At 42.6% G+C, this 23,134-nt stretch overlaps 1 protein-coding gene across 1 annotated transcript in view; it reads right to left on the bottom strand.

The window, feature by feature from the left end:
* GUCY2C (guanylate cyclase 2C) overlaps window positions 1-22,175 on the bottom strand; it is a 93,784-nt gene extending 71,609 nt beyond the window's left edge. The window contains exons 1-3 of the mRNA XM_047785758.1: window positions 22,131-22,175; window positions 21,744-21,864; window positions 1,673-1,785 (exon numbers count right to left, since the gene is read on the bottom strand). Coding sequence (XP_047641714.1) covers window positions 1,673-1,785; window positions 21,744-21,864; window positions 22,131-22,175 — 279 coding nt within the window. The remainder of the gene's footprint in view (window positions 1-1,672; window positions 1,786-21,743; window positions 21,865-22,130) is intronic.
* Between the last annotated feature and the right edge of the window lie 959 nt (window positions 22,176-23,134).

The raw sequence follows: 23,134 nt of genomic DNA, 5'->3' as shown, positions 1-23,134 counted from the left end.
TTTTTTTTTGTTGTTTTTGTTTTGGTCTTTTTAGGGCTGCACCCACGGCATGTGGAAGTTCCAGGCTAGGGGTCCAATTGGAGCTGTAGCTGCCAGCCTACACCACAGCTACAGCAATGCCAGATTCAAGCCGCATCTGTGACCTACACTGTAGCTTGTAGCAACACTGGATCCTTAACCCACTAAGCAAGGCCAAGGATACTAGTTGGGTTTGTTACCACTCTTTCTCAAGGGGAACCTGACTAGGAACATCCCATCCAACGAACCAGGTTAGACCTCCCTCTGCAGAGATACAGGGAGGAGGCTTGCCCTCTCAGAATTATAAAGTGAAGTTTATTCAACTCCCCTTGCTCACACCTCCCCCTCCCACCAACGAGAATGACGCTTGCTGATATGAGTGCGGCCAATCTGGTCCATGTGATGTTATTGCTTAGAGCTTTAGAACCAGGGCTCTGTGCCCAGGAACCTGCTTCCTGGAGAGCCTTTCCTGAGGTGTCTGTATAAAGGGGCATCCTGGACACTACTTGCCCATAGAGAGCTTGGGACACTCTTTAGCTCCCTAAAGTTCTGGTTGGGGTTGGGGTTGGGGTTGGGAGGAGGGACTAGGCAAGAATCTCTCTCTTTCCCCATTTCTACCCTTTGACATCACAGTTACTGCTTTAGAGTTAGGTTTCAGATTCAGCCCTTAAGCAATAAACCTGGGACCATATACATACGGTGATGACTTATAATAGATCTCTGGAGTCGGGCTTTGGAATATATATATATTATAATATATATAATATATATATTATATATTATTCCTAATTACCATATGTCTCTCTCTCTTTCTTTTCTTTTCTTCTTCTTCTTCTGTGTGTGTGTGTGTGTGTGTGTGGCTGCACCTGCAGCAAATGGAAGTTCCCAGGCTAGGGGTTGAATCAGAACCGCAGCTGAGACCTACACCTCAGCCACAGCAACTCCAGATCCTTAACTCACTGAGTGAGGCCAGGGATGGAAACCACATCCTTAAGGACACTATGTCGGGTTCTTAACCCACTGAGCCACAACAGGAACTCCAGGAATATATTGTTTTAATAGAGCACCCCAGGCATTTCTTGATGGATACAAAGACAAACCAGTTAATAGCAACATTTCAAATTTTTTTAAGTCTTAAAAACAATTAAAAACAAAAGGGTTGGAGTTCCTGTTGTGGCTCAATGTAAACAAATCCGACTAGTAACCAGGAGGTTGCAGGTTCGAGCCCCAGCCTCGCTCAGTGGGTTAAGGATCTGGCTTTGCCATGAGCTGTGGTGTAGGTCACAACACGGCTCGGATCCTGCGTTGCTGTGGCTGTGGCGTAGGCTGGTAGCTGTAGCTCTGATTGGGCCTGGGAACCTCCATATGCCATGAGTGTGGCCCTAAAAAGCAAAAAAATAAAGGGCTCCCTCCACACCACTGAAAGTGTACAGATATTACCTAGCTAAGTGTCTGTCCACTTTCCTGGATTCCTGGAGAACCCTGATCTCTTGGGAAATATAAGAGGATGCAGTCAGAGCACCCTGTCTCCAAGTCACTCAGCTGCACAGCTGGAAGGGACGTGAGAGATGCTTATGGGAAGGTGCTCAGGCTTCACGCTGTGGTCCCTCCGTGCCAAGAGGCACTGAGCTTGTCTGCAGAGCTGGGTACTCACTGAAATTGTCCTGAGGAGGTCGAGACCTTCACAGGTGCTACTCCGACAGTCACTGGACTTATAAATCACACCTTCCGAATAGACGAAGGTGGCATTCACAGTCACCGTTAGGCCTGTTATCCAGAATGAGGGAAAAGAGAAGACGAGCGTTATTTTTCAGCAAGTTTATAGCAGTCATGAGACTTATGTTTTTCCAATTGATCCTGGGAGAAAAAAATGGACATCTACTTTCAGGCCTAGGACTAGTTGAGTTCTGAGTTCTTATTATAACTCCCTGTCACTTCCTTCCTATGTCTGGCTCTATCTCTCTGTCTCTCCCTCAACAGTTTTATTGACGTATGTATAATTTACCCACCATAAAAATCACCTGGTTGACCCAGCAGTTAAGTATCTGGTGTTGTGATACCAGGTTTGATCCCCGGCCCAGGAATTTTCACATGGTAAGGGTGTGGCCAAAAAAAAAAAAAAAAAACCCACCTATTCGAAATATATAATTCAATGATTTTTAATTATATACATCTATTTGTGCAACCATCCCACAGTCCAGTTTTTTTATTTTTTATTTTTTTTATAGTCACACTTGTGGCACATGGAAGGTCCCAGACTAGCGGTCGAATTGGAGCTGTAGTTGTGACCCTATGCCACAGGCATTGCTGGATCCTCAACCCACTGAGCGAGGCCAGGGATCAAACCCACATCCTCACAGAGACAATGGTTGGATCCTTAACCTGCTGAACCGCAACAGGGACTCTCTTTTAAAATTTTATTTTAATTTTTATTTTTTAATCTTTTTATGGCTGCACCTGCAGCATATGGAAGTTCCCAGGCTTAGGGTTGAATAGGATCTACAGCTGTAGACCTATGCCTCAGCCACAGCAATGCTGGATCTGAGCTGCATCTGCAACCTGTGCTTTAGGTCGCAGCTTTAGGCAATGCCAGATCCTTAACCTACTGATTGAGGCCTGGGATTGAACCTGCATCCTCACAGACACTGCTGAGCCACAACGGGAACTCCTTAGAACATTTTTATTATGTGCACAGTCCTCTTCATCCTCGTTTCACCACTCTAGATTCAGCAAGTTCCCTATATGGGTCTGGGGAACATTAGGAAAGCAAAGACATAGACATTAGGATATCTGTCCTTTCAAGTTTCCAAGGTGCTGGTTTTGTTTGCCGCCAAGGTGCACATCAACACCTGTGGGGTCTGGGGAGTTCCCGTCTTGGCTCAGTGGTTAATGAATCTGACTAGGAACCATGAGGTTGTGGGTTCGATCCCTGGCCTTACTCAGTGGGTTAAGGATCTGGCGTTGCCGTGAGCTGTGGTGTAGGTTGCAGACGTGGCTCGGATCCCACGTTGCTGTGCTGTGGTGTAGGCCGGTGGCTACAGCCCCAATTCGACCCCTAGCCTGGGAACCTCCATATGCCGCAGGAGTGGCCCAAGAAATTGGCAAAAAAACCAAAACCAAAACCAAAACCAAAAACACACCTGTGGGGTCTGTCCCCAAAGCCAAGGCAAAGTGTGCCTATTCTAGGCTAGGACTTTTGGATAATGGATCACCTTCATATGAAGGAAAAAGCATCTATGGCCATATCCCTGGGTATTTTTGAAAGGAATAAAGAGGGCAGAACCATTTGATCAAGCTCTGTCTCTCACATTTTAGTCTCCTCCCCAAAAAGGAATATTGAGGATAAATGTCTGATTCCAAAACAGTGATGCCCTTAATTCTGCCAAGCCCTTATGCAGGAAGTCTGGAAGCAGCTGCTAGTCTGGCAGCACAAGTGACTTTCTATGTGTCCTTGCCACAAACCATTTTAATTTCTCTAGTTTAGTTCACTTACAAGTAAAATGCAATTAAAACCAGGTCTGTCAAATGGAATAATTTTTAATACCTTTAAAAGAGTAAAGCATGTCAACAACAGAAGTTGTTGTTACATCCAAGTAAGAATGTTTTTCAGGAGGGATTACTGCTATTTCAGAGAATGGAAGCGTTTTTGCACTTTTACAGCCTCCTCAGAGATGTCTGCCAACAAGGGAGCACTTTCATCTCTTGCTTTCTTTGATGAATACAAGAACACTTAGTCTGATAGTTCATTCAGTAAAAGATCCAAATAAGAGATGAAAGTACGTAGGACTTTTGGTAGGACTAGCTAAATAGGAGAAGTCAATGTAATAAGACCAGTTAGAGAAAATTAATGGAAGAAGTGATAGGTTTAATAGCAGGTCTCGTACTTAATTGATGGTAGCCATGTGCCACCCTTTATCTTATTTAACTCTCATAATTCTAAGATGAATACAGAGTATACAAAGTCAGGAGAAGAGTATGAGGCTGTGGTGGGCCTGGGGCAACGGGATGTGCATGTGGGGAAGAGCAGCCAGTAGGTCTGGAGAAGGGCAGCAAAGTGAGAAGTGAAGTGGAGACCAGTGCACAGTCATGTGATCAACACACAGGGCTCTGGGAAGATGGGCACGTTTCCAGCTGTTAATGTGTAAGCTATCCTCCCCTCAACCTCCTGTCCCTATGGGGTCTCTGCTCTCTCCTGCTGTTGGGAAGAACACTGAGGATGATAAGCTTAAAACTCCTAGGCTAGGAGTTCCCACTATGGTGCAACAGGATCGGCAGCATCTTGGAGCACTGGGACGCAGATTCAATCCTCAGGATGGCTCAGTGGGTTAAGAATCTGGCGTTGCTGCAGCTGTGGCATAGGTCACAATTGCGGCTTGGATCTGATCCCTGACCTGGGAACTCCATATGCCGTGGGGTGGCAAAGAGGAAAGAAAGCAAGAAAGCAAGAAAGAAAGAAAGGAAGAAAGGAAAGAAAGGGAAGAAAGGAAAAGAAAGAAAGGAGGAAGAAGGAAGGAGAAGGAAGAGAAGAGAAGAGAAGGAAAAGAAGAAGGAAGAAAGGAAGAAAGAAGAAAAGAAAAAAGAAAGGAAGAAAGAAAGAAAGAAAAAGAAAGGAAAAGAAGAAAAGAAAGAAAGAAAGAAAGAAGAAAGAAGAAAGAAAGAAAGAAAGAAAGAAAGGAAGAAATGAAAGGAAAAGAGAAAGAAGACAAGGAGAAAGAAAGAGAAAGAAGAAAAGAAAAGGAATGAAAGAACGGAAGAAGGCAAAGAAAGAAGAAAGAAGAAAGAAAGAAAGAAAAAGAAAGAAAAAAAGAAAGAGAAAGGAGGGAGGAGGGGGGAAGGAAGGAGGAAGGAGGAGGAAAAAGGAAGAAGAAGGAAAGAAAGGAAAGAAAGAAAGAAAGAGAAAGAAGAAACAAGAGAGAAAGAAAGAGAAGAAAGAAAGAAAAAGAGAAAGGAAGAAAGGAGGGAGGGAGGGAGGGAAGGAAGGAAGGAAGGAAAAGGAAGCGAGAAGGGAAAGAAGGAAGGGAAAGAAGGAAAGAAAGAAAGAAAGAAAGAGAAAGAAAGAAAGAAAGAAAGAAAGAAAGAAAGAAAGAAAGAAAGAAAGAAAGAAAAAGAAAGAAAGGAAAGAAGAAAGGAAGGAAGAAGGAAGGAAGGAAGAAAGAGAAAGGAAGGAAGGAAGGAAAGAAAGGAAGAAAGAAAGAGAAAGAAAGGGAGGAAGGAAGGAAGAAAGAAAAGAAGAAAGAAAGGAAGAAGGAAGGAAAGAAAAGAAAAAAGAAATAAAAAAGAAAGAAAGAAAAAGAAAGAGAGAGAGAAAGAAAGGAGGGAAGGAAGGAAAAGTCCTAGGCTCCAGACAGCTCATGACGACGTAGCAAAACCCAAGTGTAAATCCTGCACAAGGCCTTGGAGAAGGGGAACCAACATCTATTGAGAGTGACCTCGGGCAGGTGACTTCCCCTGTGGGGCCCCAGTTCCTCCATTTATTGACAGAACAGAACTAGATGGTCTCTTTTATTGTATGCTCGGCACTGGGCTATGAGTTTTTGCATGCTTTACTTCACTTGGTCCTCTCCTGAATCCTCTGATGTTAATGAAAATTTTATCTTTCCAGTTTAAAAATAAGAAAAAGGAGATCCATAGAGGTAGATTAACTTGCTTAGGGTGACCAGCTGGCAAACACTGGAGCTGGATGTTAAACCCAGGGCAGTCTGATTCTAGAACCCGATGGGCTGTAGAACGGCAGTTTTCAAAGTATGTGCCATAAACCCCTGAGGTCCCTTGAGGCTCTTTCAGAAGGCCAGGAGGTCAAAGCTATTCTGTGACTATATCAAAACATTCTTTGCTTTTTTCCACTCTCCTTCTCTCATGAACATACAGTGAAGTTTTCCAGAGGCCACATAATATGTAGTGTGGCAACATTTTAATTGCAGAAGCAGATATGAGAATCCAACCATTTCCTTTCCTTCTTTCTTTTTCTGTCTTTTTAGGGCCACACCCACAGCATATGGAAGTTCCCAGGCTAGGTGTTGAATTAGAGCCGCAGCTGCCGGCATATGCCACAGCCACAGCAACACCAGATCTCAACCAAGTCTGCAACCTACACCGCAGTCACCCAATGCTGGATTCTTAACCCACTAAGTGAGGCCAGGGATTGAACCCAAGTCCTCATGGATGCTAGTTGGGTTTGTTACTGTTGAGCCACAATGGGACCTCCCCAACAATTTTCTAATAAGCCTGATATTAAAGGTTTGCAAAAATGTTAATCAGTACCATATTTCCCACCTACTTTTATTTTTTGGTTTGAGATATATAAGGTTTTTTTTTTTTTTAAATAAGAAATTTTATTTAGGACTTCCCTTGTGGCTTAGTGGGTTAAGGATCCAGCATTGTCACTGCTGTGGCATGGGTTGCTGCTGTGGTGGGGATTCAATCCCTGGCCTGGGAACTTCCACATGTTGCAGGTGTGGCCAAAATTTTTTTTATTTATGTTAACAAATTCTTTACTGCTATTTTAAGTGAATCAGTAAGCACATATTTGGAACTTTTCTTGCTTTTAATTTTCCATATAATAACCACATAAATGTAACTACATAAAACAACACTCTTCAGAGCCCACAATTCTTTTCAAGAATATAAGGAGGCCTTGAGACAGAAAAGTGTGAAAACCACAGGATGAACTATAGTAAGCTCCTGCCTCTTAAGATTTTTTTTTTTTTTTTTTGGTCTTTTTGCTATTTCTTGGGCCGCTCCCGCAGCATATGGAGGTTCCCAGGCTAGGGGTCTAGCCACAGCAACGCGGGATCCGAGCTGCGTCTGCGACCTACACCATAGCTCACGGCAACGCCGGATCGTTAACCCACTGAGCAAGGGCAGGGACCGAACCCGCAACCTCATGGTTCCTAGTCGGATTCGTTAACCACTGCGCCACGACAGGAACTCCCTGCATCTTAAGATTTTTTGCTGATGTGAACAGTTTTTGCTTTGCTTTCTAGTTTAGGGGGAGGAGACTTTTTCCCTTTTGTCTCCCCAGATCCCAAATGATTTCTCAAGAAAACATCACACATGTTTCAGACAATGATATGACTTGAAATCAAAGCCTAACTTGTAAAATAAGCAGTTCTCCCAGTGCTGTTTCAGCCCTGTTCAGCTTGCACTCCCCACAAGCTTGCACACCCTACACTCTGTCCTGGGGGAGGCGGGGGGCGGGGTGCAGTGAGCGGAACACTACAGAATATCGGGTCATCTCAGGATGCTCTGTCTCCTATCTAGGGCTTCCAGGATGAGACCAACCAGACCAAAGTGAATCTGGAAATAGGTGCTGGAGTCTAGGAAGAGACCCCCTGGGCACATAAGAGCATGACGAGGGTATGGACTGCGTGTATTTAGCCGTGGACGCTGACTTCCTAAGGTTGAAAAAAAATTTTTTTTACTTTCATGTCATTCACCAAAGTCCTATGTATTCTTCAAAACCTACAAAGCTTTCCTAAGTACCAGGAAAAAATATTGATCTCTTCCATTTGGATATTACCCACACTTGAACTCTATTTTCCTCAGGTTAGCCCTTACATACACTGTCTTAAAATTTTCCCCATATGGAGTTCCCGTGATGGCTCAGGGAAAAAGAATCTGACTAGCATCCATGAGGGCACAGGTTCAACCTCTAGCCTTGCTCAGTGGGTTAAGGATCCAGTGCTGCTGTGAGCTGTTGTGTAGGTCACAGACTCAGCTCGGATTCTGCATTGCTGTGGCTGTGGTGCAGGCCAGCAGCTGCAGCTCTGATTTGACTGCTAGCCTGGGAACCTCCATATGCCATGGGTGTGGCACTTAAAAAAAAAAAAGACAAAAAAAATTTTTTCCCCATATAACAATGCCCAGGGTGTTTAGACCATGAATCTATCTTTTCCTTGCAAGTTGCACTTCTTGAGTTTCCTGTGAATGAACACCCACCCAACAAAACACATCACCAAATGCAAATATCTGGGCATCAATGTTTATTCTTTCACCCCCTGCCCCAGTCTCCTCTTATTGAGTCCATTCAAAACTTCACCATTATTGACTCTATTTTACAAATGAGATGAGTGAAACTTAGAATCAATAACTCACTCGATGCCGCTTGATAAATGATGGAGCAGAAATTCAAATGCAGGTTATATGAGTTCAGAGAGGGATAACTTAAGAGGACGTGCCTAGTAACTTGTTCTGCTAACAGCAGCAATAGCACAGCAACAACCACACCAACATCCTCAACAAGAGCAACCATAAGAGTGGCAACAATGAATGCAACTGCCATTTGCTGAGTTCTCACTCTGTATCAGCCAGTGAGTTAGGTACTTCAGGTGAATTTCCCCCTTTAATTCACACCATACCCACATGAGGAAACCATTACTATCTACTGTGATTTCATAGGGGAGGGAACTGAGGCTCAGAAAACTTAAAGAACTTGCTTGAGGTCCCTGGTGGTAAATAGTCGGATTAAAGGCTGGAGTACGAAGCAGCCTCTGCCCGATTCCAAATCTCTGCTTCTAACTACAATGTTCCGCCTCCTTATTTTAAGCAGGGAGTTAGTTCACGGTGAGTTAAAGATCTTACACTGGTGACAGGATACACTCTGTGAAATCAGACAGATATGGGTTTGACTCTCATTTCAAACAGACAACCCATATGACTTCATCAAAACTATTGTCTCTGCTGGGTGAGAATGTCAACAGTGCTAACTATAGAGAGCTGTGCTGATTCGAGATTATATGTATCTTACTTAGCACTTGACAAGTACTCAAAAAACAAGAAAATGAAGCTCAGGGAGACCAAGGGAAATAGCTCACAAAGAGGGAAACCTCTGGGGTAAGAACTCCAATTTGGGGCCTCGGGCTTCAAATCAAATGTTCTTTTCACCTTATTCTACTGCCTAAGGTCAGAAGAGGATCTCATCTAATGACCTCCTAGATCCATTACAACTCTAGATCAGCTCCATCCATTTATATCTGAATCCAGTCTCAGACAGGACTGAAGAAATGCACATTCCACAGAAAACCATTGTTACACGCATATAATGTATGCTAGCTATTGCTATTATTACCACGAATTTTAAATAGAGAACATTGATATACTCTCCTTAAACCATAACCATGAAGATGTATAAAATAGCCATTGACTCAGCAATTATACTTCTGGCAATCCAGTCTCAAAGAATGGGAAGAAACCTATGTATATAAAAATGTTTATTTCAGTGTTTTTAAAATCATCATGAGAAATTTAACGCCATGGAGTATCCTACAGTAGGGAATTATTAGATGATTTGTGAGGATGTGTCTTCTAAGGAGTATTAGATATTAATTCACATGATGCTATAAAGATCATGCAGCTATAGGAAAGTCACTTGTAGAACAACATGAAATGAAATCATGAAATCTATCGAAAATTGTTTCTATGCTGTTAGGGACCCTAACTATGTTCTTAAAAACAAGGAACTCAGAAGCATATGAAAAGACACTGGAAATATCTAAGTGTCTGGAAATTATCAGGAGTGATTCCATTCCCTATATTCTATATGTTTTATCTAGTGTTATATTTTACATTCATAATTACAAGATACGATAAAGAACTGCAACACTGAATTTGATGGCAACTTCATCAGATTGACTATATCTTACAATAATAGCCACTAGAGATGTAAAGAGTGAATAGATGGATTAAAAATCCCAGCGAAAGATGCAGCATCTGTGTGGAATTTTACTTCATTCATCTTCAGGACCGGGAACCCTGTGAAATCTCAGGTCCAGACCAAATCTTGCTTCTGAGAAGCTGCAGAAGGAACTACAATGCCTCCCTGATACTGACTAGTAAATCCAGTTTTATCTGGGGCATTTCAGCTGCTGTGAACACCTGGCATTCTCTGGGTCAGGGCCATTCTAAGAACAGAGTGGACCATGATTGAACTCATTGAATTAGGACTCAAAACCCTTCTCACGGAGGCTCTATTGCCTTCAAAGAGAAAAAAGCTGTGGGACAAGCCCACAGAGAAGGTTGGGTGATCAAGCAAAGAGCACAAGGTTTTCCCGTAGCAATGCTCTGACCCCAGAGGTGCTAAGAGGGAGGAGAAGAATGCTGTTACCATAGTCTTACCAGCTTCAAGCAGACGCTGTCTCACTATGTTCACTCCCTCATTCACCACTGCTTTCAAGTTATCCAGGGACTCCGGGAAGGCTGAGTTGTTCATCATCAGCACGCTTATCTCGTAGCTGCCATTGTGGCAATTCTGACTCACGGAGGAGGGCCAGAATGTTAGCCCCAGTCGGAGGAGCAGTGACCACAAAGCCAAGGCCAACAGCGGGGTCTTCATGACCTCCCTCACATCAGAACCATACTCCTCGTGCTCACTTGCTTCGCTCTGGGCTTTCAGGGAGGCGGGAGCTCCAGCCACACCGCCTGGAGCTGGGTCCCTCTGTCCACTCTTCCCCACGCTCCTGTCTGGTCACCCCACTGGTCACGTGGACCAGAGAATACAGCCTGCCTGCTGGCAATAGCAGCTACATTATAGTAGGAGATAAACCAAAGTTCGCTTTGTGTGTTTGCTCACAGAAAGGTCAGAGTTATAAATGGGGAGATTACCTGCGCCTCGCCCAATAAAAAAAAACATCAATTGGTGACACATCCCTGAGAAGAGAGAGAAGAGGAAGAGGGCCGTATTGGAGACACCACAATTGCTTTGCAAAATGGAAAATAAAGGTCAGAGTGTTTAAGGCAAGCACAGATATGATGGATTATTTTTTAGATTATAGCTGCCCACTGAAACTGAATCCTTAACTAGAAAGACCTGTGTCTCAATCACCTTGTCAGCAAGTATTTATTGAAACTTGACTGTGTGCAGGGCTTTGGTGAGGTACCAGGCACATGGCCATGAGTGACAGGGATACATTAATGTCTTCATGGAACATGCACTCTTGTGGGGAAGTCAAACACTAAATAGATAATTAGGAATAACTAAACTTAACAATGAAAAACGGTGCAGAGTGCTATGGGAGCACATGACAGATAAACGTCACCTTTTCCAGAAAGGCAAGGATGCTTCCCTGAGGAAATGTCCTTGGGAGCTGAACTCTAAAGGATGAACAGGAGTTAGCTGAATGGAAAGTGATGGAGGGCATGTAAGGGGTGGGGGCAGAGCTTGTGCTAAGATCCAGAGGTAGGAGGCTGTATGGATATTTGAGAAACCAAAAGAGATACAGTATGGCTGGAGTGAAGAAAGCTGGTACAATGCAATAAAGGATGCCAGAGGGGTAGGCAAGGGCAGGCCATGGGGTTTTCTATAAGGCATTAAGAATGTGGAACTCGGAGAGTCTGTTGTAGCTCAGTGGGTTAAGAACTCAACATAGTATCTGTGAGGATGTAGGTTTGATCCCTGGCCTGGCTCAGTGGGTTAGGGATCCAACAACTCTTATCACTGCTATGGATACCTGCAGCCTTTGCCACTGGGGACTTCTAGTCTTTATCAACACTGACTCTAGGTAACAGAGCTGCCTGGGGTCCACGCTGCTGTGCCTCCTTGGAGAAAGGCTGCCTGCAGCACCTCGCCCTGGGGCTGGAGCCATTATACCCCCTTGCTTCAGTGCCACCGTGCCGGCACCTCAGACCCCAGAACAAGAAGGATCTCCTTGGCCAGAACTTCCCTATAGAGTAAAAGGAGAGCAGGAGAAGCCCAGCAGACTTAGCCATCAAGGACTACATCTGCAGTCTTGGTGACAAGGATGCCTGTGGTCTTTGCCAGTTCAGACCTTAGCTAATAGGTCTTGAAGGTCTTGACACTGTGCTCCCTCAGAGCCAGAGCCACTGCACCCTACTTAGCTAGCACCTTCACATCCACCCATGGGTTAAAGTCTATTCCCCTGGAAGCCAATCTATAAAATCTAGAAGAGGTGACTGCTCCTTCAGATGTGAAGACAGTATTACAAGCCTACAAGAAACATGAAAAATCAAGGAAATATGACACCTCCAAAAAAAACCCCACAATAAATTTCCAGTAACTGATCACCTCAAAATAGAGATCTATGAACTGCCTGACAAATAATTCAAAATAATTGTTTTAAAGAAGCTCAGCAAGTTACAAGAGAACACAGGGAGGCAACTCAATGGTATCAGAAAAATAATGCATCAACAACAAAAAAATACATTCAATAAAGAGATATAAATCAGGAGAAAGAACCATAGAAAGTCTGGAGCTGAAGAATACAATGAATACAATGAAAAAAATGCAATAGAGAGTCTGCAACATCAGACTCTATCAAGTAGAGAATCTGAGAACTCAGAGACAGGTCATTTGAAATTATCTAGTCAAATGAGACAAAAAGAAAATAGAATGAAAAAAAAAAAGTGAAGAAAGCCTACAGGATTTGTATGACACCATCAAGGAACTACAGGCAGACCTCAGAAATATTGAAGGGTGGTTTCCAGACCACTGTAATGAGGTAAGTTTCAAAATCAAGTGAGCCATACACATTTTTGATTTCCCGGTGGATTTAAAAGTTAGTTTACACTATACTGTAGTCTATTAAATGTGCAATAGCATTGTATCTAACAAAACAATGTACATGCCTTAATTTTAAAATATTTTATTGCTAAAAAATTCTAATCATCATCTGAGCTTTCAGTGAGTTGTAATCTTTTTGTTGGTGGGGTGTCTTGTCTCAATTTTGATGGCTGCTGACTGATCCGGGTGGTAGTTACTGAAGGCTGAGTTAGCTGCAGCAATTTCTAAAAATAAGACAATGAAGTTTGCAACACTGACTGACTCTTCCTTTCATGGACAATTTCTCAGTAGCATGCAGTGCTGTTTGATAGAATTTTACTCACAGTAGAACTTCTTTCAAGGTTGGAGTTAATCTTCTCAAACCCTGCTGCCGCTTTATCAACCAAACTGTTTATGTAAAATTCTAATCTTCACCAGGTGTAGATTCCATTTCAAGAAACCACTTTCTTTGGTCATCTGTTAATGTTTTCTCATGAGATTGCAGCAATTCAGTCACATCTTCAGGTTCCACTCCTCATTCTAGTTCTCTTGCTATTTCTACCACACCTGAAGTTACTTCCTCCACTGCAATCTTGAACCCCTCAAAGTCATCCATAAGGGTTGGAATCACCTTCCTCCAAACTCCTATTAATGTTAATACTTGGACCTCTTCCCATGAATCATGAACTTTCTCTCCCTCTCTTTCTCTCTCCCTTTTTTTCTTTTTAGGGCACTACCTGCAGCATATGGAAGCTCCCAGGTTAGGGGGCGAATTGGAGCTGCAGCTGCCAGTCTATGCCATAACCACAGCAATGCCACATCTGAGCAGTGTCTGCACACTACACCACAGCTCATGGCAACCTGGGATCTTTACTAATTGAGGTCAGGGATGGGACCCATGTCCTCATGGATACTAGTTGGGTTCATTACCACTGAGCCACAGTGGGAACTCCCAGAATCATGAAATTTTTAATGGCATCTAGAATGATAAATTGTTTCCAGGAGGTTTTTTATTTACTTTGCCCAGATCCAACAGTGGAATCACTGTCTATGGCAGCTATAGCCTTACAAAGTGTGTTTCCTTAATAAAAAGACTTGAGGGGAGTTCCCGTCGTGGTGCAGTGGTTAATGAATCCGACTAGGAACCATGAGGTTGCGGGTTCGGTCCCTGCCCTTGCTCAGTGGGTTAATGATCCGGTGTTGCCGTGAGCTGTGGTGTAGGTTGCAGACGCGGCTCGGATCCTGCGTTGCTGTGGCTCTGGTGTAGGCCAGTGGCTACGGCTCCGATTTGACCCCTAGCCTGGGAACCTCCATATGCCGCGGGAGCGGCCCAAGAAACAGCAAAAAGGCAAAAAAAAAAAGACTTGAAAGTAGAAGTTACTTCTTGACCCCTGGGCTGCAGAATGGATGTTGTGTAAGCAGGCATGAAAACAACATTTATCTCACTGCACATTTCCATCAGAGCTCTTGGAAGACCAGTTGCATTGACAATGAGGGGAAAAATTTTTTTTTCCTGAGCAGCAGGTCTCAAAAGTGGGCTTAAAATAATCAATGTATTATTTATAAACAGATATGCTATCATGCAGGCTTTATTGTTCCATTTATAGAGCACAGGCAGGGTAGATTTAGCATAATTCTCAAGGGCTCTTAGATTTTAGGAATGTAAATGAGCATTGGCTTCATCTTAAAGTTGCCAGCTGCATTATCCCCTAACAAGAGGGTCAGCTTGTTCTTTGAAGGTTTGAAGCCAGGCATTGACTTTCCCCTCTAGCTATGTAAGTCTGAGATGACATCTTCTTCCAATAGAAAGCTGTTCTGTCTTCATTGAAAATCTGTTGTTTATTATAGTCACCTTCATTAATGATCTTAGCTGGATTTTCTGGATAGTTTGGTGTAGCTTCTACATTACTACTTGCTGCTTCTCATACATTTGTTATGAAGAGAGCATCTTTACTTAAACCACATGAACCAACCTCTGCTAGCTTCAAACTTTTCTTCTGAAGCTTTCTTGCCTTGCTCAGGCTTCACAGAATTAAAGAGAGTTAGGGCCTTGCTGAGGATTACACGTTTGCTTAAGGAAATGTTATGGCTGGTTCAATCTTATCCAGACAACTGAAAATTTCTCCATATCAGCAACAAGGCTGTTTTGCTTTCTCATCATTTGTGTGTTCCTTAGAGTAGCACTTTTAATTTCCTTCAAGAACTTTTCCTTTGCATTCAGACTCAGCTAACTGTTTGGGGCAAGAAGCATAGCTTTCAGTGTATCTTGGCTTTCAACACACCTTCCCCACAAAGCTTAATCATCTCTAGCTTTTGATTTAAAGTGAGAGATGTGTGAATCTTTCTTTCACTTGAACACTTACAGGCCATTGTAGAATTATTAATTGGCCTAATTTCTATATTGTTGTATCCCAGGGAGTAAGGAAGCCTGAAGAGAGGGAGAGAGACAGGGAACAGCTAGTGGGTGGAGGAGTTGTGAACACACATAACATTTATTAATTTGGTCATGCCTGAAAAAAATTATAATAATAACATCATAGATTATTGATCACAGACCACTAAAATGAATATAATAATAATGAAAAATTTAGATATTTTGTGAAAATTACCCTAAAGAGACATAAAATGAGCACATACTGTTGGAAAAATGAAACCAACAGACTTGCTCAATGCAGGGTAGCCACAAAACCTCAATTTGTAAAAAAAAAAAAAAAAAAATACAATATCTGCTAAGCACAATAAAGCACAAAAAGATGAGGTATACCTATCAAATATGCATTATGGGAATCTCAGAGGAAAAGAGAGAGCTAAAGAGGTGAAAAGATTATTTAAAGAAATAATGGTTGAAAATGTCCCAAATCTTGAAAAGAAAATGAAGCTCAAAAGTCCCTAAAAATGATCAACCTGGAGAAGACTACACTGGAGACACATTATAATCAAACTTTCAAAGGTCAAGAAGAAAGAGAATTTTTAAAGCAGCAAGAGAAAAGCGACTGATTGTGTGAAGTGGAACACTTAATGAGACTATCAGTGGATTTCTCAGCACAATTCTTGAAGGCCAGAAAAGAGTGAGATGGTATATTCAAAGTACTGAAAGAAAAAACCCTTCCAATAAAGAATATTATACCTAACAAAACTATCCCCTAAAAATGAAGGTGAGAGAAAGTCTTTCCCAGACAAACAAAAACTGAGACAGCCCATCATCACTAGATCTGCTTTCCAGAAATGCTTAAGGGAGTTCTTTAAATTGAAATGAAAAAAATACTAAAAAGCAATACAAAAGCATATGAAAGCAAAAATCTTACTGGTAAAGGTAAATATATAGACAAATAGACAAATGCAGAATAAAGCAACACTGCAATGGTGTGCATAAGTTATGTTTAAGCCTAAAAGTTAAAATATAAAAATGTGTTTTGGGGCACACAATATAAAAAGAAGCACTCTGACTGTAAGAACACACACTGTGTAGATAACAGAGTAAAAGTATAAAGTTCTTGTATGCAACTGAACTTAAGTTGGTATCAACCTAAAAGAAAATGGATACAGCTACAAGATATTTTGTACAAGCCTTTAGCTAACTACAAAGAAAAAAAAAAAAAACGATGATAGACACAAAAATATAAAGAGAAAAAAAGAAACAAACCACTATAAGAAAGTGATCAATAGCAAAAGAAGACAGCAAGAGAAACTTGCACTACAACTCTTCCCCAGAAGATATTTATGGCTTAAAATCCACCAAATACAATACATGAGATGATGAATTCAATCAATCAAAGTGGTGGTGACCCTCCAAAGTGTGTTTTATAAAATCTAGGCTGTTTCCACTCTTCAAGTTAATTTTAGTGGCCCTGTAGTGACTTTCTATGTCACAGTTGATGATACCTCTGCACTGGGAGTTGCATCCTCCATTGCAGGGCCTATAAGGAGGATGGAGATCATGATGTGGAAGAGATTCTCCTTTTTTTTTTTTTTTTTTTTAAGAGCTGCATCTATGGCATATGGAAGTTCCTGGGCAAGGGGGGATTAGATTGGAGCTGCAGCTGCCAGCTCCACCACAGCCACAGCAATGCTGGATCCTTAACCCACTGAGTGAGGCCATGGATTGAACTTCCATCCTCATGGAAATTAGTTGGGTTCTTAACCTGCTGAGCCACAACAGCAACTCTGGAAGAAATCCTATGGGTGATTTTGGGAAGGATGCCTCCAGAACTCTTGAGACAAGACAGGAATTGCCTGGTGTAACACTCCCTTGACTTAGCCCAGCTGCTTCTTCTGTTCACTCCAAAGGAGAAAGGCATTTTGGGTACTCAATGAACCAAACATCAATAGAAGAGATTAGTAAAACTGAATGATACAATATTTGTGATTCTCCTCATTTTAGAGTGGACCAAAACTTAAAAAATTGGCTGATTCTATAAATCCACTTGGTGATTGAAAACAACCAGAATTAAAAGCAGAGGAGAGAAACAGTGATAATCAGAAGGTGGCGGGGAGGTTAGGAGAGAATTTTTAAGAGGGAAAGTTAGTTGAGTTAGTGACATGCTGAAAAGAAGGAGGTGGTGGAGAGGAGGAGGTGGCATATATGAGCGAGAAGACATCACTGAAGATGGCTCCAAGAAGATGAGAGACCATGGGATTCCAAACATGGAGCAAAGAAGAATAACTCTTTATAAAAGAAAGTGTTGTGGGATGACTGTATATGTTACTGAACAGAACTCAGGCCCTCTTGCCCAGATGTGGAGCAAAGCCAATCCACTGTCAGTGGGTTGTGGTAAAGCAAAGTACAGTGTTTATTGCAGAGCAACAAACAAGCAGAACAGGCAGCTAATGCTGAAAAGACTCAAACTCCCCAACAGCTTTCAGAGAAAGGTTTTTAAAGGTTTTTAAGGGTGAGGGTCACAGGGTGTGTGATCAGCTCATGGACACTTTTCTGATGGGTAGACAGTGAGGTGACAGGGTGGTGTTTAAGAAATTCCGATCATTAATTTTCTAGCTCCAACCAGTCTAGGCTCTATGTGTTTAGGGTCAGCAGTTTCCATCTAGTAGGGGTCTGGTTTCTGTAAGAAATAACTTAAGAATGTGTGTCAGACATTGTTATCTGTTTTTCTCACAGAGAACTAGGACATTGTGACCCCACCCTTCAGTTTTACTTACTACTTAAGTTGTTATCTATTTCCCTGCTGGACTGCCTTTTCTTAGTTCCCTTTTTGCCCCTTCTTAAATGATTAATTGCTTGAATCTGTTTTCTGAAACTCAAGAGGCCAGGGAAACTAAGGATCTTTTCTTTCTAAAGGCAGGATTGGGGAGTTCCTTTTGTGCCTCAGCAGTACTGAACCTGATTAGTATCCATAAGGATGCAGGTTTGACCCCTGGCCCCACTCAGTGGATCCAGCATTGCCATGAGCTGTGGGGTAGCTTGCAGATGTAGCTCGGATCTGGCGCTGCTGTGGCTGTGGCGTAGGCCAGCAGCTGCAGCTCTGATTTGACCCATAGCCTTGGAACTTCCATATGCTGTGGGTTCAGCTCTAAAAAGCAAAATAATAATAATAGTAATAAATAAATAAAAATAAAGGCAGAATGGGGTGGGACACAGAAGGGTCTACAGCTGGGAAGGTTCTGCAGGGCTCTGCTTGATCTTATATATGTATGTGTATTTCTAGACTTGTGGGCTAGAAGATGGGATTGCTTCTGTATGATTGTTTACATTTATTTTCTGAAGGAGGTGAATCATCGGCTGAAAATGAATGGAGAGCTGGAGAGAAGGGAGGTACTTGAAAAGTTACTGTGATGAGTGAGAAGGGATTTTTTTTTTTTTTTTGTCTTTTTGCCATTCCTTGGGCCGTTCCAGTGGCATATGAAAGTTCCCAGGCTAGGGGTCAAATCGGAGCTGTAGCCACCAGCCTACGCCAGAGCCACAGCAACGCGGGATGAGAGCTGAGTCTGCAACCCACACCACAGCTCACGGCAATGCCAGATCCTTAACCCACTGAGAAAGGCCAGGGATCAAACCCGAAACCTCATGGTTCCTAGTCGAATTCGTTAACATTCGTTACAGACATACGTATCTGCATGGAATATATTCAAATTAAAATAATAATAAAATGAACACTCATGTACATACATTAACCTAAGATATAAAGTATTGCTAGAGGAGTTCCCATTGTGGTGCAGCGGAAACAAATCTGACTAGTATCCATGAGGACACAGGTTAGATCCCTGGCCTCGTTCAGTGGGTCTTGGATCCAGAGTTGCCGTGAGCTATGGTGTAGGTCTCAGACACAGCTCAGATCCCACATTGCTGTGGCTGTGGCAAAGACCAGCATCTGTAGCTCTGATTTGACCCCTAGCCTGAGAACTTCCATATGCTGCAGATACAGCCCTAAAAAGCAAAAATAAAATAATAAAATATTACTAGAGCCTTTGCACCTCTGTATGTCCCATCCCTAACACATCACCCCTCCTACTCCCAACCTAGCCAGGAGGTGTAGGAAATAGCCAATGAAGAGATAAAGGACATAGAGGTGTTTGTTGAGCAGGGCATATCAGTATGGGGATGAAAAAGTACTAGAGAAGATGTGAAACCAAGTGATGTGACCTTGTGACACCCATGTTTGAGGGGATGATTGATATGGAATAAGGTAGGTTCAATCCTAGTGTCTCCTGGAGGGAGGGTGGTGTATACTCAGACTTCATGGTATTCAGCTTTGATTCAGAAGAAAGGCAGGGGGGTTCCTGTCTGGGGTGGACTAGGTGGTGATGAGTGATTGACAGTGGTCAGAAGTAGGTGTCCCCTGGAGACTTTTAGTGGATGTCAGGAAGCATGGAGCACCAGACTGCAGAGAGGCACATGGCCAGCACAAGGGTGATCAACCTTTGCTACAGGTAACAATTTTACGGGTTTCCCATTTGATGGCCAAGTGTGGATGCAAACCTGGTTGACCAACTGTTAATATGCTGCTATTCTCACTTCCTGTGGGAGGAGAAAGAGTAGAAAAACTGTTTTTTTTGTTTTGGTTTTGGTTTTGGTTTTGGTTGGGTCTGCAAATTGCAAATATGAAAAAAAAACAAAAAACAAAAAAAGCCACATCAAGGGATGGATGAAATAGTGAGTGGGCCAAGTGCTTTTAATTCAGATATGAAATTTTGGGACTCCTCTGATTATACCATGTAACCAGGAAAAGATTTTCAAAGGGGGTAGGAATAAAATAACATTCCTTCCTAGATCCTTTAAAGCAACAATTATGTGCTTCTTCACGTTGTAAAACTACTAGCATGTAGATTGTAATTAAAGGGAGGCAGGTTCTGCTGGGAAAGTTTCAACGGTCAAAAGCAAATAAGGGAACATTGAGTTGGCAGATTTATGGGATACACTCTTCAATAGAACACCCTAAAGATAGGAGGGAAAAAAAAGGAAGTTACTCCATAAGGGAAGGGGCAGCTGAACAAGTCACCTGCATGTGCCACTCTTTTTCTGGCAACACTTTGAGTCCCTTTTGCATGTTTCCCATTAAGAGCTCTTGCTCACCTTCACGCCAGTCAGAACACAGGGCATCTCTACACTCTGCAGCAGTCCTAGGCTTCCTCTGTCCCTTTATCTCAGTGAAGATGCAAAGTGAGGTTTTTTGTTGTTGTTGTCTTTTCGCCTGTTCTAGGGCTGCTCCCGCGGCATATGGAGGGTCCCAGGCTAAGGGTCGAATCAGAGCTATAGCCGGCGGCCTGTGCCAGAGCCACAGCAACGTGGGATCCGAGCTGCATCTGCGATCTACACCACAGCTCATGGCAACACTGGATCTATACAACAGATACTTATTGAATGCCCTCTAATCGTTCTTAGGACTGGAGTTACTCAATGAGCACAATTCTGCCTTCGTAACTGTATTCTGGTGGGAATTTAAAACATAAAACTGGGTAACTCTTCCCAAACCTTCAGTCACGTTTGTGCCATATACCACCTGCCTCGCTCGTGGGAACTGTGGAAAGGTACTCAGACTTGTGTCTAGATTGATACGGTGAAAACAGGAACAGGGTGGCTGGATGTTTCTCAGAAGCAGGAGTCTGAAGTCAGAGACAATTGTGGTAGTTTAAGATTTCAGGGTGTGATGAAATATTGGGAAGTGTTTGTGGAGTTTCTACAAGGATGCAGTGAAATTCAAAGTCAACTTATCTAGCTCACAAAGTCGGGTGACCCAACTGACACCTGAATCACTATTGTACCCTAGCGCTGCCAAACTACATCTAGCACAGAGCCTGGGTGCTTTCGGCTGACAGGCTTGTTTCTTGTCCTCATTAGCCCTGGTTCCTGGAGTCTTCCCCTCCCCCATTTCAAAAGAAACTATTTAATCTTTGAGCAATGCCTTCCCCTCTCTCTGAGCTCATTCTGTGCAGTCTTCTTAGGTGCTCAGGAAAGGCTGGGGTAGGTGATTGTTAGATACTTGCAGGGGTGGTTGGAATTCTGTTCAATTTCCTAGTGACTCTTGGATAACTTCCTCTGTGCAGGTGGCTGTTTATGTACCAAAGGAAGTACGTGCTGGAGACAGTAATAATGTGTCTCAGCTGTAATAAAGTTCCCTGTGCTTTGGAAATTGCTTTGTTTGTTTTTCCTTACCTGCAACACACGGAAGGAAATAAGCCTAGGCTGCCAAAGAGTGGCTAGTTGGGCTAATAAGTCCATCCCGAAAAAGGAACTCTGTTTTTCTGTAGAGAAGCCAGATACTGCTGTTCTGCAACACACTCCTCCCACTCCCCTCCCGCCGGCAGCTGAAGGATTACTTCCTTGCCCTTATATGGGTTAAAATAATAGTTGGGAAAGAAGGAAAAAGACAGTGATCAGTCTCCTGAATTGTAAATTCCTTATGAACAGAGGAATTGCCAATTTTGTTTAATGGTGCTTCTTTAGGTAGCTAGAAAGGTAAGGCAAGCATGTAAAGAACAGAATTGTGTATCTTGAGGGGAAGAAGAGCTTCTTTGAGTTTCAGGAGGCAGTGTGATATTCTTAAACAAAAAAGCCAAACCCAACAAAACCTGAAGCTGGATTTGAATCTTGTCTTAGCTGTTGGTTAAGAATGTGAACTTGGAAAGATCACCTACATCTGCTGATGTTCATTATTCTTATTTATAAGATAAATTTAATTCCTATTCAAGCCAGTAAGGCTGAGCTGTGACCTTGTTGGAGTTTGGATGTGGGTAGGCGTGTCAGATGATTGATGGGATTTGCCCAACAATGTTCACTCACCTGGGGTTGAAGAGTCATACCACGGGTGATTCGCTCCCAGGATAACAGCCAAACAATGAACTATAGAACTCGGTTGCTGTATTGTGCAAGCCTGTCTCCCATCCAGCCTGTACACACAGGCCTTAGTTCAAAAGAGAAAAGGATCTGGAATAAAACATTGCAAGAATAATCTTATATAAAGAACTCAGTAGAATGTTTAGTCATAGATATAATTGCCTAGGGGCTTTCTAACAGGCTCCATCACATAAAGGAGGTGTGGTCTTCACTCCATCAAAAACTGGCAGCCGTTCTGGCACTTTGAGGGTTCCCCCATGGTGGTTTTCAGGGGCTGCTGAAGCTGTGGCAGCACTGGGTGGGGGACCTCAGTGTATCAGCAATTGTACCTACCAGGGGGCAGAACCCACTGGAGACCCTCCTGCTCAGTGGGCCCATAGCGATGTTGGGAACAAATAGGCTTATTGGGCAATATTCAAGACACAGACTAACAACTTCTAGAAATATTCACAGAAGCAACTACAAATGAAAATTAAGTTACTACTATTGCTGTGAACTTCAGATTCCAGCATGGGGAAGGAAGTTTGGGTTAATTAAAGAAGAAAATGGTATTGTAAAGTTCCTGGTACCTAGTAGGGATTCAACAACTATTAGTTATGGTTATTCCTTTTTTTCCCCCCGTTTTTTGGCCATCCTTCGGCATATGGAGTTCCTGGGCCAAGGATCAGATTGCTTGCTGCAGTTGTGACCTACACCACAGCTGTGGCAACGCCAGATCCTTAACCCACTGTGCTATGCCAGGCTGGGGATCAAACCTGCATCCCAGCACTCCAGAGATGCTGCTGATCCCACTGCACCACAGCGGGAACTCCTATGATTATTTCTTGATGCCATTCTCTAAAAGGCATAATCAATTTTTCCTTCCTTTGTGTCACTTTTGTGTATAGCAGGTACATCTTCTCTAATTTTAATTGAAAATTTATTTAATGAAATTAATTGAATTGAAAAGCTAAGTATATGACAGAAAAGAATGGTAGTGGAAACAAATTTCTTTTCTTTTTTTTTGTATTTTTACAAAAGAATGGTAGTGGAAACAAATTTCTTTTCTTTTTTTTTTTTTTGTATTTTTACAGCTGCACCCATTGCATATGGAGGTTCCTAGGCTAGGTGTCCAATTGGGAGATGTAGCTGCCTGGCTACGCCACAGCCACAGCAATACCAGGTCTGAGCTGAGTCTGCATCCTACACCACAGCTCATGGCAATGCTGGCCAGGGATTGAACCTGCATCCTCATGGATGCTAGTCAGATTCGTTTCCCCTGAGCCATGACAGAAACTCCTGAAATTTCAGTTGTATTCACAAATAATTATATGGCTAGAGATGATTAAAAAATTATC

The sequence above is a fragment of the Phacochoerus africanus genome, chromosome 7, assembly GCF_016906955.1.
Source record: "Phacochoerus africanus isolate WHEZ1 chromosome 7, ROS_Pafr_v1, whole genome shotgun sequence".
Classification (NCBI taxonomy): domain Eukaryota; kingdom Metazoa; phylum Chordata; class Mammalia; order Artiodactyla; family Suidae; genus Phacochoerus; species Phacochoerus africanus.
This window is presented reverse-complemented; position numbering and strand designations above follow the sequence as displayed.